Genomic DNA, 18,948 nt, shown 5'->3' on the forward strand with positions numbered 1-18,948 from the left:
AACCGTAGGTTTGTAATCGATGTCATCCATGGACCTGAAGAAGTCCAGGCTCTTTGCAGCGGCCAGCTTGCCTTGATCGGAGCTGTGTGTGCTCAGCGTGTCCAGGATCTCCCCCAGCAAGTCCATCTCACCTGAATAAGGCGCCTTCACTTGAGCTCCAATGGAGTCGTCGCTCTCGTAAAAATAAGCAGATGATTCCTCGCCGTCTTCAGAAGACACCCTGGAAGGAGACAGGGGAGGTCTGCCTTTACCCACAACCCACACAGTCCAAGACCTAACAGCTCGCTGACTCCATGCAGTATTTTAGCAGAACAGTAACAAAGTCAGAACTGAAGGTGAGGGAGAGGTGCAAGCTTTTAACTAGAGGTTGAGGCAGGAGGATTGCAAGAGTGAGGCTAGTGTGGGCTACAGAGGGAAAATAGGAAGAGAAAGGAGAGAAGGGAGAAGTAGTGGAAAAGAGGAAATAAAAATGGAAATGAAAAAGAAAGAGGTGAGGAGAGGTTTGAGGACAGGGAAGGACAAAGAACAGAAATAGAAATTATAATTAGTCCATGGTCAATCTGTCCACAGTTATGCATATATCTGTTTCAAATACTGAAAAAACTTGGTATATGCATTAAGAACAAGTAAATACAAAGTCAAGGCTCATTAACCCGAAGCCAGACTATTCATCAGTCTCACCCTATGGAATTTGGGAATTTACTAGAAGCATTAGATTGAACACTTGGAAAGTTTGCAACACTCCAGGTTTACTTTCATATTTTCTATGGTTTTCCTTTTCTCATTTGTCTTAGATAAGGATAAATGCTCTTATACAAGCACATTTATTTCATGTGGAGAATGTCTAATTTATTACTAAAATTTAAAATTGCTAAAAACTGAAGTTTATATAATTTCCCTATTTCATATTAAGTAACACAGTTCCACATTTCTCTCCTGTGATGGTACCTTCACCTTAGGCCCTCCCTTAGCCCAATTTGTTTCAGAATGACTGTCATCACTGTCCCTCTGTTGCCGGCTGCTTTCAGTGTGGGAGTGAGAACTTGTGCTCCTGTGTCACCTTTTCACTCCTTGGACAGCTCCGTAAAACACTCTGCTTCCCAAGAATAAGACATTTAATGTCTGTCTTGCCTGCCCCTCTCCCAAGCCCCACCTTTCTCGGTGCTGCAAGGAGCACCATTTCGGTTTGCTGATGATCACTGTGAGGGAGCAAACCCGAAGTTTAGTACCTAACCTCCTGCCAGTGATCTGCACCAGACAGGACAGCCCAGAGCTGGACTCACTTGCTTGCTCGTTCAATGTCATCATCATCATCATACAGGGTACCATCGAGGCTCTTATGAGGCCTTCTCAAGTGTGCCTGGAGAGAAAAATTGACAACAAATTGAGCTAGTGATTTAAAATATGTCTCCCTAATAATTTAAAAGGACAGTGAGATTTTATAAGAAATACTTACAAAAGAAAAATGCTTTCAGAGCTCTGGAATGTCATTCACTAACATGACAAATTAGAATAAGGAGAAATGGAGGCACAGTCGTATGTTTTTAAAAAAAGAAAACTCAACACTTACCAAGTAATAACTAGAAATAGATACACACGGACAGTCACAGTTTCTGATGCCAGCCTGTCTGATTTAGTATCAGTCATACATCCAAATGGTAACTATCACATAATTTTAAGAACTACCAAGATTTTCCAATTTTATTACCCTACCACATCCCCCACAAGTCCTAAGTGCTTTAGAGAGTGCTTTCAATTCTAAATATGTATATGTTTAAAACTCCAGGTGGTTTATAATGTCACAAAAATGTAGGCTCTGGTTTTTCAGTGGTTCTGGAGTGTTAGGGCCCGAACTCCTGCATCTGTGACAAGTGCTCAGATGACACCAGTGTGGGGTCCGAGGAACAAGACCTTCAGAGCAGCAGCTTATCCTCTGTGCCTCAAGGCGCTGTACAAGCGGTTATTAGATGCTCTACAATGTAAGATGTTTCTGCTGATCGGTTGACTTGTGTGTATGCACATGCATGCCATAGTAAGCATGTGGGAATAGAAAGCCATCTGTGGGAGTCAGTTCTGTCCTTCTACCATATAGGTCTTGGAACAGAACTCAGATCTCAGGCTTGGTAGCAAGCGCCTTTCCCTGCTGAGCTGTTTTGCCAGTCCTAGCTATGTGTTTTTAACAAATACTTGATTTTACATATTTAGTTTATCTTATGTGTATGAGTATTTGTTGTGTGTATATGCACCACTGCATGCCTGGTGCCTGTAGAAGTCACAAGAAGGTGTCTGATCGCTGGGAACTGGAGTTACGAACTGTTGGAAGCCACCACGATGTTTTGGGGATTCGAACCAGAACCCTCCATGAAAGCAAGAAATGCTTTTACCTGCTGAACCACCTTTCTGGATCAAAGATTTCTTTTTAACACAACTAAAAATTGTGGTATCTACATATTTACAATTATTATTCAATCTTTTACATCATACAAACCATATCCGTATTTGATTTCATGGGTGAGAATCACAGAAGACAGTGCTGGCTGTGGTTGTCATGTCTCCAGTCTCCTGGAGGGCTATTTCCCCCACTTTCCTTTGTGCCAGCTATGTCTTAGAACATGCTATCTCAGCTCATTTCCTGGAATCTGGCATTTCATGTGGTGGCTTAGATTCCATTTCTGGCTAACTGGTGTTTGTCTCTGGCAAGCATAAGCCATGGTGGTGAGGTGCATTTTTATAGTGCACATTGGTAGACATGTGATGTCCAATTGTGTTAACACTAAGACACGCCTTTTGTGTGCCTGTCTTGTCCACTCATTTCAATTCCCTCCCTAAGTTTCCAGCTGCTGTTCCATCACCTATCAGAACCACTTTTCAATAAGGGTTGTATGATTACTATTTTATGGAATATTCCTGTTTTATTTGTTAGCATTTTATGAAGAACTTTACTATTTAGCACTATACCAACATGCAACGTAGACACACACACACACACACACACACACACACACACACACACACACACAGCAGAAAAAGTTCCAAATCTGCTCTTTTCTTTGCAGAGTAATGAGCCACTGCCCCAGAGGACTCTAAAGGGATGACAACATAAGGTTATTTTTAATATTGTCATGACTTCTAAATATTTGGTACATTTTAACCCACCATAGTTATTACTTGTGTTCAAAATAGACCATCTTTGAATTTTGACTTAAAAAGTCCTTGACTTCAAGATACACATCTTAAAAGAGTCACAGGTTAAAAGATACACTGTTGAGTTTTCCCTGAGAATAATCTGGTACAGGGCGACTGGCCTTGAGATAATTACTGTTAAAGCTATAAAGGGATATCTGAGGATTTCTAAAATGTTCTCTTTATTATTATACGTCTGAAATGTTTCAAATATAAACTTCATGATTTTTAAACTATTTGCCCTTTGACTCTTTGAAGCTGGCCCATGGCTTTTCTGACACGATCTCAGGAAAGAACTTTGGATTCTCCAAGAGGACCATGGCATCCGAAGATCGGAAGGTGGTGCGAGGGTGCTCTAGATCATTCAGCATCCTCAGGATGGTGAACGGTAACCAGGAATTTGGAGGCCTTGGTCACCCATTTAGAGAAGGAACTTCCTGTCTTTCTGTTTCATCTCCTCCAGAACTGAGCCCACCTGCTCATAAATGGCGGCACCAAGGGAACACACATAGAATAAGCAGTCATGACCTGCGATGTGGAGATGTGTGACAATAAACCTGAAAGTACGCCCAGAGATGTTTGATAATTTGTCCAAGTCACATACATCATCCCAAACAGGACCAGCAACAACACAGGAAGTGATGTGGCCTGCTGCCTTGCAGAGTCTGCTTACACCAAGATGCTCTCTCTAACCCTGGAGCTGCCTGCCTGGACCATAGCTCTCAAGGCACTCCAATCATTCCTTGTACAAACGCTGTACACTTGAGTGCCGTGACATCAACTTCAAGCGCAAATCTGAGGCTATTTCACATTTCCTACCTAGACAGTTTCCACAGAGATATTACTAACCAGTGTACTTTACAAAAGTTACTCATAAGAGTTAGAAACACATGAGAAACCAATTAATAACAATGTTCCTTTTTGCGGCTGTTAACCTCCGTCCACCGAACACACTGCGCTACTGCGGGCGCCTGCGCTGTCAGTGCCTGTGCTTCTGGTGGTCTATGTGCTGTCCTCTGGATGGTTTCTGTCTCGTCCAATTGGCACCTTCATGACTAACCTTGGCTGTCAACATAAGACAGGTGGGAAGAGGGAACAGAAGAATTCCCTACATCAGATTGGCCTGTGGGCACTTTGGGAGAGGGGTCTTAATTGCTTACTGATGCAGGAGGGCTCAGCCCACTGTGGGCAATGCTAGCCCTGGGAAAGTGGACTTGAACTGCTTAGGAAAGGTAACTGAATGCTGTGGAATATTACTTTAACTACACAAAGATATGTTAGTTTATGTTGTGGAATATTGCTTTAACTATGTAAAGGTGTGTTACATTTGTTTATGCTGCCTTTGTTTTACCCTGACTACTTGATTGGTCTAATAAAAAGTGGAACAGTCAATAACTAGTCAGAAGAGGAAAAGGTGGGGCTGGTGGGCAGAGGATAAACACGGGGAGAAATCTAGGCTCAGCAGAAGAGAATGAGAGAGAAAAAGAGTGAGACACCCAGAGCCAGGCAACCGCTGGACAGACAGACATAGAGTAGGACATACAGAATGAAAGAAAGGTAAAAAGCCCCAAGGCAAATACAGATGAAGAGAAACAGGTTAAGTTATAAGAGCTAGTGGGAAAAGCGTAAGACAAAACTGAGCATTCAGAACTAATAAGATGTCTCTGTGTCATGATTTGGGAGTTGGTTGGTGGCCGATAAGAAAGTCTGTTGCAACTGAATGTCTGCCTGGGAACAGCCAGGAGGCAGCATTGCTTTGGAATTATGCTCCGAGCTCCTGCCTTGGCTTCCTCCATTATAGACTGTTACCTGTGAGTGGAAATAAACCCTCGGCACCGCAACTTGTTTTTGGTTTACCATAGCAACTGAAATCAAACTAGAACACTTAATTATCTCAGTAAAATATGCCATAATTTTACCTTTTAATATTGGCTTATCCTTTGGAGCATGCAGTTGCTACACCCTGAACAAATGAGCATCTGTGTACATATAGCAGTTAGGGTCTTGTCTTAGTTATGGTTACTGGTGCTGTAATGAAACACCATGACCAAAGCAACTTGGGAGGAAAGGGTTTATCTAGCTTACACTTCCATATTTCTGTTCATTATTGAAGGAAGTCAGGAAGGAAATCAAGCAGGGCCAGAACCTGGAAGCAGGTGGTGATACAGAGGCCATGAAGGAGTGCAGCTAACTGGCTTGTTCCTCATGGCTTTCTCAGCTGCTGTCTGAGAGCAAGCAGGACCACCAGCCCAGGGATGGCCCTACTCACGATGGGCTGGCCTCCTGTCAATCACTCATTAACAAGTGCTCTGCAGGCCTGCCTGTGGCCTGGTCTCATGGAGGCGTCCCCTTAGTTGAGTTCCCTCCTATCCGATGGGCTTAGTGTCTATCAGGCTGACATCAGCCATCCAGCGCAGTTCTGTTGAGTATTTACCTGGCCGACACTAATCTCTTCAGTGTGCATAGTGCCCATTCACTCCCTCGATGAAGATTAAAGAATCTTTCTGTGCCAGCTATTAGGTTACATGCTGGGGCATAACAATGAGCAAGAACAGGGCTTGGGTCCTTGTGGATGTTAGTCTAGTAAATACAAACTAAACCAACTCTAATACACCGATAAGCATAACAGGTATGACTCCAGTAGCTTCTGCTAAGTTATCTATGCCATGGAAGAACTTAATAAGAACTGACCTAGTCCGAGAGCAAAAGAACCGTTTCCCCTGGGCTCCGGAAGGTCACAGGTGTTAAGCAGATGATGGGAAGAGACAAACACACACACCAAGTCCCTCCGTTGGGACAATTAGGAGAACCGTGAGAAAGTGCGCCATAACTTCTTCAGAACTTGCTTTGGTGCTCATGCTGGTTTCTGGGGCCATTAAAGCTTTCTGTTATGCTTTTGCTCACTAGGTGGCACACACACACTAAAAGACCACAGTATATATGGGCCTCAAGGGGTTACACAGAGGCCCAATACCTTTAGCAGGGAATGTGGGAGATGGGAACACAGGCAAGGGAGGCAGGAAAGAACCAATGCCAGATCACAGTCCCAGGTAATGTGAAGCAACAGAAAGCCACTGTCTCAAATGTTTTCTGAGTATGTATTAAAAGTTGGTACTGTACACTGGCTCTTCGAGTTCAGGCAGTAGATATAGGTTTTCTTTCCATTCTTAGCATTTCTTCATCTCACAGATATGCATCAGGCACCACTATATGCATTTTACTGCTTCCAGAGCATATATACAATCAAGGAAAAAGTATTTTCTCCACATGAGGAGCTACACACAAGTGGGCAACAGCGTCTCTCCTAGGATCCAAGTGTTCCACTGGACAGGTGCAGAGCAGGGGACGGGTGGCTCAGGGGTTCAGAGCAGCACTGTTCTCACAGAGGATCTGCATTCAGTTCTCAGGACTCACGCTGGGTGGCACAAAACTGCCAGTCATTCTAGAGGCAACCAACGCTCTGGCCTCCTTCACATGCACGTGCACACACACACACACACACACACACACACAATTAAAAACAGGAAATAAATAGTTTCAAAAGAATATAAGCAGGCAAAGCTTCCACTGCTTAAAAACAAATTAAAAATGAGATTTAGAACTGAACATCACAAATCTTAAACTTCTAGATTCTGAACAAATGAAACTGTAAAATATAATTTTGTTTCCACACAAATGTAAAGTACACATTTAGTGTATGGGAAAATTCACAAATTCAGAACTCATGAGGAGGGTTACTTGTTGTGACTGGGGAAATGTTAAAATATTGGAAAAGTAAGTCTACCAGTATGGAATGGAAACTGTTAGTGTTTCTCTTCCTAAAGCTGAGCCTACAGGTAGACTGGACAAAATACAGAAGACTGATGGAGACAGGAAATGCTTACATGGAAAAAACACAGTCTCAGAGAGAAGGCTTAAGTCACAACACCACAGAAATGAATGTCTGAAGAGAATGTCTAGTTGTACTAGCACCTTCGGGAAAACTTCCCAGACTGTAAACTGGCCCCAACCAAGGAGCCTGGTAAACGTGCAGTTACCCTTGTGACCGCTAGATGGCAAGCAATGCTAAAGAGGCTAAATGCAGCTTGATCTTACAATCTTAGGTGGGTGGGGGTGGGAGAGTTTGGAGTGATAGGATGGATATAAGCAGATGAAACAGAAAACAACTTGTCTGGCCTTCACAGAATTGAGATTCTGATAACACATGAAACATTTCTGAGACAGACACATCATGAAGCTCAGACTGGCCTTGGCTTCGCAGTCCTGTCTCTGCCTCCACAACAGGTGTGTGCCGACTTGCCTGGCTTACTACATAAATTTTTTTCTTTCTTTTTGACATGGCCTACTCTTTTTAAAAAGACTTATGAGTGTTTCTCCTGCCTGTATGCACATTACCTGCTGCCTGGCGCCTAAGGAGGTCAGAAGAAGACTTCTGATACCCTAGAAATAGAGGTCGGTGTTGTTAACTGCTAGGTAGGTGCTGGGAACAGAACCCAGATCTTCTGCAAGAGCAGCAGGTGCTCTAAACCACTGAACCATCTCTCCAGCCTTTAAAAGCAAGTATAATTTTTGATACTACCCCACTTTGTAATTGAGGCAACCAAAATCCAGAAATACAGTTTTGCTGTCCCAAAGTCTATACAAACACCTGATCACAACCCACTAGTGGAATAAAAATGTCACGGCACAGAATTAAAATGGCAGAGCCCTGAACACGCGCAGCAGTTTGATTATTTGCAAAGAGCTTTAACACACACTTTAAAAACCGTTTCCAGACAGTAACTGAAGTGCTGTTAAAGACTTACCGAGGGTTTGCTTCAGTGGTAGGCATTTCACATATGCTCGCTCCTTGACAAGCTTACTTTACCACACGATGCGCTGAACGCTTTCCCAGTTAGCATATGAGGAGAGCAAATGCTAGCAAGCAGTGACTTAGTAAGTTGTGGAATCAGAAAGGTGCACGGCTCAGGCTCTATTCCAAGCACATAGACTCCACAAAAATTTCTATTATAACTGTGCTGGGTGAGAGTAATCTGGGTGCCCAGCAAGAGAGAAAGACCTGCTACAAATGGCAGATCTCAACCTCATTTCAAAGTAGGAATTGTGCCAGCAAGATGGAGACACTAGTGCTCCAAGAAGGGAGGACACAGTGAGGCCTGCGGACCTAGAGCCTCCTGTTGGTGCACTTGGGAACTGGAAGAACTCACAAGAGAGTGAATGGATTGAGCTGGAAATTCCTGTTATTACCAGGTAAAAAGCCAAGGCCTGAGACAGAGAGTCTTACACTTGAATTCTTCCTCCATCAGGATGCAGAGAACTTCAGAAGAATGCTGACCCCATCCCAACAATGACAAAGACTAGATAACCTACAAGGTAAATCCTAATTCCTTTGGAATTCATGAAAGAGACCAGATCCACAGTAACCAAGTAAACATAGCTTCATGTATCAGAGCTGCCACAGAAGGGGGTTATAGGTGCTGAAAACTTAGTAAGTCATTAAATAAAGGACAAGTATGAGCTAACGTGTCAATTTCGAGTAGCTAGGAATCTCCAGGACTGGGAAGAAAGAAGTATTTGCAGTCCCTGGCTCCCCCACCCCCCAATCCTGTAAGGGGAAAGACAGGCCCTCTGTGGTCATTCAGTGGAGCAGAGAGCCTGCTGCACCATGCAGTTGTGATACTCACACACTTTTCTGTATCTTTAGTCTATATAAAACTACAGTCTTTCCAAGACTGATAGAGGAAGTGGAGAAGTAAACTCTCTACCAGTGGGAAGGAGCCCACACTGACACCAAGCTCAAGCCTGCTGCACTGGAGAGAGAGCAGGCAACTCCCTCCAGGAAAGTGATGTGCACCACAGGGAAGGGGGGGGGGTGGTGGCTCTAGTCTGAACAGGAATGTCCTCTACAGGCCCCTGTGTTGTAGACTTGGCTAGGTCGTGGGTGCTTTGTTGGGAGGTGCTGGAAATCTCAGTTGGTGAGGGCTGCAGGGAGGAAGTAAGCAAGGATGTGTGCCCTGGGAAAAGAGGGTTTATCTTTCGCCCCTTCTTTACTCTAAAGTTCCGGGGCTGCCATGAGGTGAGCAACCTCTGCCAGACCAACTGTACCTCAGCTGACAATTTATGACAGGCTCTACAAATTACCTTTTAAGGACTCTTGCACACAACTTCCACTAGAGGGCATGCTTGTAATCCAGAACCCACTGGATTCTTTTTGAAACAATTTTAATTATAACCAAATAGGAAGTTTGTAAGTAATACTGTTCCGACAGAAAAAAAAATAACATTTTTCCTAATTAACAATATGGTACCTGTATATTTCACATAAAACCAACTACAGAATAAACTAGGTTAAATCCAATGTGAAGAAAGCCTGCAACACACACTGCTATCATGTGTTTTTATTTAGGCAATACTTCTATGGTCACGTTCACTTAACTTTTTACAAAAAAGTTTTATCATTTGAAGTTTCTGAAAAGATTTTTTCTATTGTTTCAATCTAACAAGTTAGTTTAACAGTGTCTTCAACACTGAGCCAAATTAAACATAAAATTAGAAACGTTTGTTTATTGTGGTTTGCTATTTGTTGCCTTAAGAGCTGTTGGGCAAGAGGGGTGGCCGGCCCTGGAAAGCCAGTCACCTACCCAGGACTAATGAACTCATGAATCCTGGAGGGGAATCTACAAGTGACACTTTTACATCAGTGTAAACTCTAACTACACTCTACATATTTGTCCCTCAGTTCAAATCAAGGAAACTTCTCTTGGCAAAAGATAAAAACCACAACCAATCAAATTGTAGATTGTGGAGTCCAGTTCCTATGGACACATCTACAAAAGAGCTCCAGCACCCAAGGTTCAGGGAACACTGTGGAAACGGGGGCCGGAAGACTCTGGCAGTCACAGGTTCTGGGAGTTGGCTGTGGGACTGTGTCTCCCACTAATGTCAGAAGCTACACCCGTAAAGTCTCACCAACCTATCCACCTAAACATGAGTCGAACAAGGACAATGAGACCAGACATGACAAAAAGGTCAGGAAAACCATGAAGTCTCAACCCCACACCAAGAACTATGGGTAACTAAAGAACGCTGAGTGGAAGAATAGTCTTCTCCAGGGAAAAGCATATTGATTGGTTATCAATACCAAGTGGTCAGCACTGAAATCCTGAGTAACATCATACAGACTGAGCAGGTTGTATTTAGGAGAACACACGCACGTACGCACACACACGAAACATTGAGTAAAGGAGACAACAACTCTGAAGGAAGGTGGGCAGGGGTGTGTGGGAAGATCTGAAAGAAATAGGTAGTTAATTTGTCTTATGTGAAACTTATTTTACAAAACTAAGTATTCTGAATACTTATTGGCATATCGCTCCCCAACCCACACCATCACAATTGACTTTCTTGCCTTGCTGTTTACTTGGGAAGAAGCAAGTGGTTACTTCCCTCTGTGTAACTCTCTCCCTTTTTTAGAAAGAAAAATCTTGCTGTGTAATTTATGCTGGCTTTGAACTTGTGATTCTCCTGGTGTGTGTCATTACAAATGGCAGCTCTACCACTTCTTGACACTTCCTGTGTCAGCTGAATAGAAAGTGCTACCATTTATTACAGAGTTCACTGAATTCTTATAGAGGAAACTTTGTCATTAATACATTAGCAAATATTACACACAATTTCATATGTGTATCTGTTTTTTTTCTGGTTTTCTTATTAGCTACATCATTTAAGAACATCTAGTTTTTGTATTTTAGGTTATACTTAAATTATATCTGTGGTACGTAAAATATACATTTTACTATCTGCAAATATAAACTATCTGATTATCATATTCGGTAAAGAGGCAAACATGGTGGGATTTCTTTTACATTCCCATACACACAACCGTGACTGTGAAATGATTGGCTTACAGTCTCTGTGAGCCAAAAATCTATATGTATATGTACAGGTGTACATCTTAGGGCACATTTTTTAAAACAAAAAGTGTACTGCTTATCAATTATAAACTTGTCATAGATATTCAAATATGATAAAGATGGTTTGTAGAGCTGGGAGATGGGGGCGCACACCTGTAATCACAGAGCTTAGGAGGCAAAGGCCAGAGGATCTCTGTGAGTTCAAGGTCAACCTGGTCTACAAGAACTAGTTCCAGAACAGGCTCCAAAGCTACAGAGAAACCCCATCAAGAGCTAATGATCAGGCAGTAATTTAATTAATACGAGAAGAAAAGAAAAGAAAAGAAAGAAATGGTTTGTAAAACGTAAAAATTTAACATATAATGAAACACAGAAATACCAAAATTTCATTTTAAGTGAGCCTAATAGTAGAGAAAACATCTTATCAATCCCATTTTATAATGAAAACATCCTCACTACTTTTTTTAAGGAAGAACTATAAGTATGCCCACCAGTTTCACAGCATGTGGCAGTAACAGGACAGCAGACCCTGTTCCCTTTGGAAGCAGTGTGCTTGGGTGGAAGTCCTGACTCTGCTTATTGTCAAGCACACCGTGTGACACTACCCTCGGTGACGTCACACCGCAGAGGACAGGTCGGCCTGTGACGTCACACCGCAGAGGACAGGCCGGCCTTTCTCGGAAAGATTTATACAAACGATCTAGATGGGAGAAAGGGAGAAACTCAAGTGGACTAGCACTTGTCCCAGGCATGAAACAGTTAAAAGCGATACATGTGCCAAGGTTTTAATCAGGCTTTGCAACAAAAAGCTTCTTCAGTCCTCCACTTCCACAAGATTTTGTCACAGTGAAATGCCTTGCTTAGGGCCATCCATCTGTTAACAGTGACTCATGGTGTGGCTAAGTGCTTACGTTTGTCCACTAGTACAGTTAGCTGTGTGTGTGTGTGTGTGTGTGTGTGTGTGTGTGTGTTTAATTGTTAAACTAAGCAAAGAAAGGTTAATGTTTAAAGTGGAGCCTTGCTCAGGTTTATAGACTGGAAAGCATTATTGAAAGGGATTTCTCTATTATTCTTAAAGATTTCTACTGCATTTTAGACAATTTCATATGACAGACTTAGAATTAATGGTCTGATATTGTTCCCCAACTCTTCAGGATTCCATTTATATAAAATTGACAAAAGAAGGGAAGTACATGGGATTAAAACCGCTCTGCACCATGACCGATAGCAGTATTCTCACTGGACCAAACTGGCCCGATTTTCAATAAAATCAGAGAAGGCTCCTTTCCCTGGAGTCCTGTTAGGCTAGGGCGGCTGTTAGAACTGTCATCTCCGCACAAAAGGGAAAGGCCTGGGCTTTACAAATGTGAAGCCTAATTGGGAGATCTTCATGGCTGTACCCTTGACATTTATTTAAGCCTCATCAACAAAACAGAAAATAGCCATACTAATTAGCAGACCAGCACACAAATTACTATTTGTTGGAGGTGGATTATAGATTCACTGTCTATTCCAAAGACAAGCAAAGGAACGGGACAGAAATATCTAAATTCCTCTCCATGGTATCCAGATTATAAACTTTGTTTATGTTAAATAAGGATACATTCTTAGAATTCAAATGATCACAATTCATTTCATATTCTGAAAAAGAAAACAAGGTATTTCACTGGCAAGCCTTGGCGGGACCTGGAAAAGCTGCATTCTTCCCACACCTGGGTCCATGTCGGATAATTAAATGGATTCAGACTGGAATGAGACAAGTCTATCCCGAGTCATTTCTTAATGTAGCTGACAATAAAACAAACATCTTACAAAGTTATAGATAAGAGACTTATTCATAAAACGAGATGTATATTGCTTCTCAAATCGTATGCCAAAGTCAGCAGTCAGCACCCTACTTAGGATGAAGATGAATACCTTCTACTTTGGGGACCACAGTATTGTTAAGGGCTAAAGACAGGAATTTCACAAGAAAGCCAAATAGGGCCATTGTTACAAAGGACATGGCCCTCAGAACACATGTGTACATATGAACAGCTACCAATTGGAGTACCTATTATACTTTATTTATTAATGAAGATATTGTATTCAGTTATCTGCAATTTCTACAGCATACTAGGAAAATGATGTGAAATATTATTAAAAATGCAGAAAGCAAGAAAGAGGGATATGTTATTTTACTAAATGTCAAGAGCAAGTTCCTTTTTCAAATCACATTCAGTCTAGCTTTGCACTAATTTTTTCCATCATACGCACTAGGGAAAGATCACTGGGTTAATGGCAATGTATTGTATTTTGGAAATTGCTAAGTGTGGGTCTAATCTACTCTTACGCACCACACAAAGTTACCTGTGAAAGCAGTAGATATGGGAGCTTGTTTAAATGCAATAATTTTGCCATGATTCTGAATCATCACTGCAGGTCTGTGAGGCATTTTCTAGATTGACCGGGCCAACTGGCATAGAAGGATCCACATGACATGGTGGCAGCACCACTCCATGGTCTGGGGTCCCACACTGAATAAAAATAGCTCTGTAGCATCCCTCTCCCTCCCTTCCTGACTGTGGGTGTGACCAGCTGCCTGAAATCCCACAGCATTCTCTCCATACGGTCGGTAACTGCAAACCACGAGCAAAAAAAAACCCTCTTCCTTAAACTGATTTTTTGGGTGTTTACTCCTAGAAACAGAAAAGTCACTACTAATAAACTGGTACAAGTAGCGGTGTCATTGCTGTGATAAACCTGAGTATGTGGCTCACAGGGCTTTGGAACAGTTTTATAGGAAGAATGTGGAACTTGGGGCAGAACAGCCCTCGAAGGCTGTAAGCAGAGACTACCAGGCCGTTCTGGTTAGACACTGGAAGAGGAGTGCTGAAAAAATGTGGACATGGAGGATCAGCTCATGAAATTTCAGAAAGAAGCAAGGGCTCTGCTGGGGTTTGGGCTAGCGTCCATTCATGTGGTAACGACAGCAAGAGTCTGGCCACATTCTGCCTGTTTTCTGAAAACCTGAGTGTGGCTGGATTCAGAAGAAACAGACTAATTTGTGTGGTGGAGGAGGAAAGACCAAGGTAGAGTAGCATTCAGGCTGTGAGCCGCTCTTCCCTCATCTAGTGAAGATGAACGATACAGAAAATGAGCGGTGTGTTAAGAAAAGAGCATCAGCCAGTTTCATATCACAGAGAAGGCGAAAATTGCTTCAGATATCAATGACATAAAGAGAAACCTGGATTCTACACTGGGATAATGGAACTATTTTAAGGGTAAAACCTAATCTATCAAGATTCCTTGAGAAAATGCAAGTTCATTCGAAAGTAGAGAGACTAAACTAAGAATATCAACGAAGGGATTCTGTGCCCTAAAGGAACTACCTGGGGGTTCGCTTTCCCAGGGTCAGCAATGTGATGCTGATACCACTGGGATCCAAGGGAGCCAGGCTCCACACACGAATGCCCTCTGAACTTGGCAACTTTGCTCACTTGGTACTGGTTTTGCAGGAATAAAAGATGGAAGCATAAGGGTGTCAGGATGGTCTCACACCAGAGTTCTAGAGAGTTGCTGAAGAGAGGCATGTGTGGGGATTGAAGTTCCTGTAAAAATATCCTAAGGAGTCACTTTATAAACTAAGAAAGTATGAAATGCAGAGGATACCCCAGGATTTTGAAGATGCCAAGAGCTTGAGAAATTCACTGAAGAAGTGTGAAGATCAATATTGCAGTTGGTCCAATGCTATGTGTGCTCTAGATTACAGAGCTGGAGGGAAGGGGCTACTCAAATCTTTACCCAGATGATTCTATCATGAGCCCCAGATGCTGGACTTGAAGCTGCAGGATTTAGTGTCTGCTTACTACTAGGTTACAGCCTTGCTTCAGCCAGGTCATTACTATCCTGCCAGACTTCCTTTACGAATAGGTTGGATATTCTGTACCATTGCATATTGGAAGTACATTAGTTAAGAGATGGCCTGGAGTCTCAGATGAGAGTTGGATTTTGGAGTTTTAAATATCATGAGGCTGCTAAGATTTTATGGATATTTGAAGCTGTACTGAATGTATTTTGGATTATGGGACAGCCATAGGTCTATGGAGTCAAAAGGTGGAAAATTATGTTTTAAAATGACATGTTTGGGTGTCAAGATGACAAAATTTGGAGATGAAATGGTTCATATTGATTTCTCGAATGATGGTACCTAGAATCCCATGAAGATAAATTCTGAACATGTCTGTGAGGATTCTCTATACTGGTTAGCTTTTCTAGAATGGAACCATGCAATGGGCTGTGATCCCAGAGTGAACTAGATTAAAAAAAAAAAAAAAAAACCCGAGTAACAGGATTCTGTTGTCAAATATTTGTACACTGTGTTAATGTGTATTGCTGTGATTGGTGTAGTAAAAAAGCAGAATGGCCAATAGGCAGGAAGGATAGGTGGGACTTCTTGAAGAGTGAGGAAGGAGGGAGAGGAAGAATCTAGAGGTGTGAGGAGAGGAAACAGGAGTGCAAGATGAAAGAAAGGTAAAAAGCCACATGGTAAAATGTAGATTAATAAAACCAGGCTAATTACATTATAAGAGCGAGTGGGACAAGCCTAAGCTAAAGACAAGCTTTCATAATTCATAAGACGTCTCCATGTTATTATTTGTGAACTGACGGTCCAAAGAAAAATCCAACTCCAGCATTCCTTTCATTCTGTTTCCTTGCAATGCATGGAATGTGATCAGCCTCACACACCTGCCATCCAGAATTTCCTGCCACAGTAAACAGAACCCTCAGACTGTAAGGCAAAGGAAGCACTCCTTTCTTAAGGTGCAAGTCCTTGTCTGCCACTGATCTCTCATGAGCCCCAGATAAATGCTGCGACCATCCTGGCTGTGAACCTTGGCGGCTGTCATAAAAGAAATTTTGCAGGAACTCTGGATTTGACTCTAAGGCTGATTTCTAAAGGTGCCTAATAGACTGAAATTTGATATGCACGGTTCAGTTGGTCAAAACCTTCAGAGGCGCAGGGTGGTAGTGGCGCATGCCTTTAATCCCAACACTTGGGAGGCAGAGGTAGGTGGATCTGTCAGTTTGATGCCAGCTTGATCTACAAAGCTAGTGCCAGGACAGGCTCCAAAGCTACACAGAGAAACTCTGTCTCAAAATAAAAATAAAATAAAAAAAACCCTTCAGTAGCCTATTCTAAATACAAAATATGATATTACATTGCTATTTTTTTAGACACTTTGCCACTTTGGACAATATTTTTAGTAATATCAGCATTTGAACAGAAGTTTTAAATAACAACAGCAAATAAAATATCTAAATCTAGAGAAAACAGACATACAGTCCCAAGTTTGGCTTCATGACCTTTTAGGTTTACTATGGAGAAACGCAATGCACTTTAAGTAAAAGTGATCTTTCAACCTGTGAGTTTTTTCTAACTGGTGACAAATGATGCAGTACTCTTCCTCGGTCCTGGGCAGGGGAGGGACTTCCTGTCGCACAAGCTAATAAGAAGGTTCACTCCAGCGTGTTTTCAGACACAGTTCTGACAGCTCCTGATAGGTCCCATAAGTTGAGAATTATCTGTAGAGTAATTCACCCTTGTCTTTCCACACATTGTTTTAATGACTGGACGTCGGGGCTTCATTTTATGTTTGCAGTAAGCAGAATCTATTAATGTCCCTTGTCACATTCATACTCCACATAATCACACACTTAACTGTCTCTCGGACTCACCGGGCTATGAAATCTTTGAAGACATGACAAAAAAGAAGTTAGGTATTCTTTATGCAAAAGGCTTGGGAACGGCAGTGTTTTATATTTTGGACCTTTTGGGGGCTACAATATCTGTACATATATACTGAGATACCTTATAGACATGAACTTTCCTAACACCATATTCTTTGGACAGCTTCACACAAAGTCCAATGGTAAATTTAGCTCACATTTTAAGAATATTATGATAAGCCTATGCTTTGAATATGACCTGGTACATGAGATTATGTGTAGGGCATTCCATGTCTGTATCAAGATGGAATTTTCATATTAGAGAGATCTAGTTCTCCATTGCCAGCCATTGAGAGTACATTGCACTCCCTTGATCAATAATGCTAATTTTCTAATAAGAGAAATATTAATGGTTCAAGTTACTCCTAAAAAGTTTGTTAAAATGATGTGACCTGAGACTGGGGACACAAAGGGCATCCTTACCTGGGAAAGCTTATGCTTCTCTCTGTCTCCTCCCTTTTCACTGTGTAATGTGTAAACTGGTGTATACTGTACCAAATCAGAACAGGTCCCATAGTCTTCCTCATTGTCCTACACATGAAGAAAAGCAAAATTATTTTGCAATAATCCACTCTTAACTAAGGTTATCTGATTAATAAAGTATCTGTTAAACATGCAAAGAAAAAAATAAAACTTTAGCCATAATTTTAAAAAATCTTCTAAAGAAGAAATAACGATTTTTCAATAGTGTGATTTAATAACTTAAAAAATAATCCATACTTTGACTTGAAATGAAATTTATAAAGATAAATGTTTACCATTACTACAATGGAAGATTTTAAGTAGTTTGTTCTCAATTCAAAACACAATTGTTAATAAAACTGCAAGCATGTAATGTGTAACCAAAGCAAACACACAAATATGAAAATAGAAACATTTGTATGATACCTTCAATACTCATGGGTTCAAAATCCAATTACTGTATGTGACCTTTTATAAATTAGGAACATTCTTCAATGTAGTAACTACCATTGGAATGAACCTATAAAACCAAAGGGTGGCATTTCCTGATTAATTCCAACCCAAAGACTTTCTTAAAAATAGCTTGAAGCAAGATCTTCAGTAGTACTTTAAAGGCAATCACTTTTATGAAAACATATATCCTGTTAAAAGTATCTTTGAAGATCTTCACATTCTGTGATAAAATATGCAAACAATAAAGAGATTATTCACTGGATTTATATAGAATATCACAGAGTTAGTTGCCAGAGGGCTTGTTATAAAAATACATTCTTGAACAAAAGGAAAAGCATATTTCAAAATATGCTTTTAAAACACAAATAAGCCATTAAAACATAAATCTCACACGGTTTGTAGAGTAGGGACTGCAAAGTCATAAAATCAGGGTGAGGTAAGTAGCCCGAGAAGATGACGCACCTTGTGTTTCAGCCTACTCTTCACCTCGCGTAGTCCCAGTCGGGCGTGACTCTTTGCCTAGAGATGAGAGCAACCGCATTTAGCTTCACAGGCTTCTATTAGTGTTTACTAGATAAATATAAGTATATTTACTAGATATATCTCAAATATATCTAGGTTTTTATATTTTACTTTTTTGCTATCTCAAATAAGCATTACTAGTTATCCATATTTGTTAGAAAAGAAACAAATTACACCTCAACATTATTTTCAAGGATGCCATCTGGTTACTATTTTATTAAGCCTAAATTGTTGGTAAAAACAGGCCAATATGTGGAACACAGAAGACCCTGCAGCAGGAGCTGGGAAGGGGGTGTGCTCTCTTCCGGGACAATCTGCCCCGGGATAGCACACACTCACCCCTCCGGATGGAACTCCTCAGCACTGAAACAGCTATAAAATGCAATTTTTAAAAGGATTTATTTACCACACAATGGGTGACTACATTTATAACACAATTTTAAGCCAAGATTACTAGTACTAAACATTTATTAAAGTTTATTATTATGTGAGCAATGCAAATATTTACTGAGAAAGTAACTAAAGATGAATTCTTATAAAATCACACTGCCCCATAAGCTTCAGAAGCACAGAATATACATAACCATTAACTTTGAAAAGTCATTATTTTGAAGTCATCGTCTTGAGATCAGTATGTTCAAACGAT

At 41.2% G+C, this 18,948-nt stretch overlaps 1 protein-coding gene across 4 annotated transcripts in view; it reads right to left on the reverse strand.

The window, feature by feature from the left end:
* The window catches only part of Dennd1b (DENN domain containing 1B), a 216,468-nt gene that overhangs the window by 6,750 nt on the left and 190,770 nt on the right, over window positions 1–18,948 (reverse strand). For all 4 annotated transcript variants that reach the window (XM_085688160.2, XM_085688162.2, XM_085688163.2 and 1 more), the window contains 4 exons: window positions 18,243–18,299; window positions 17,289–17,396; window positions 1,284–1,360; window positions 4–220 (listed from right to left, as the gene is read on the reverse strand). In XM_085688160.2, coding sequence (XP_085544286.2) covers window positions 4–220; window positions 1,284–1,360; window positions 17,289–17,396; window positions 18,243–18,299 — 459 coding nt within the window. The remainder of the gene's footprint in view (window positions 1–3; window positions 221–1,283; window positions 1,361–17,288; window positions 17,397–18,242; window positions 18,300–18,948) is intronic.

Source organism: Myodes glareolus, chromosome 5, assembly GCF_982192425.1.
Source record: "Myodes glareolus chromosome 5, mMyoGla1.1, whole genome shotgun sequence".
Taxonomy (NCBI): domain Eukaryota; kingdom Metazoa; phylum Chordata; class Mammalia; order Rodentia; family Cricetidae; genus Myodes; species Myodes glareolus.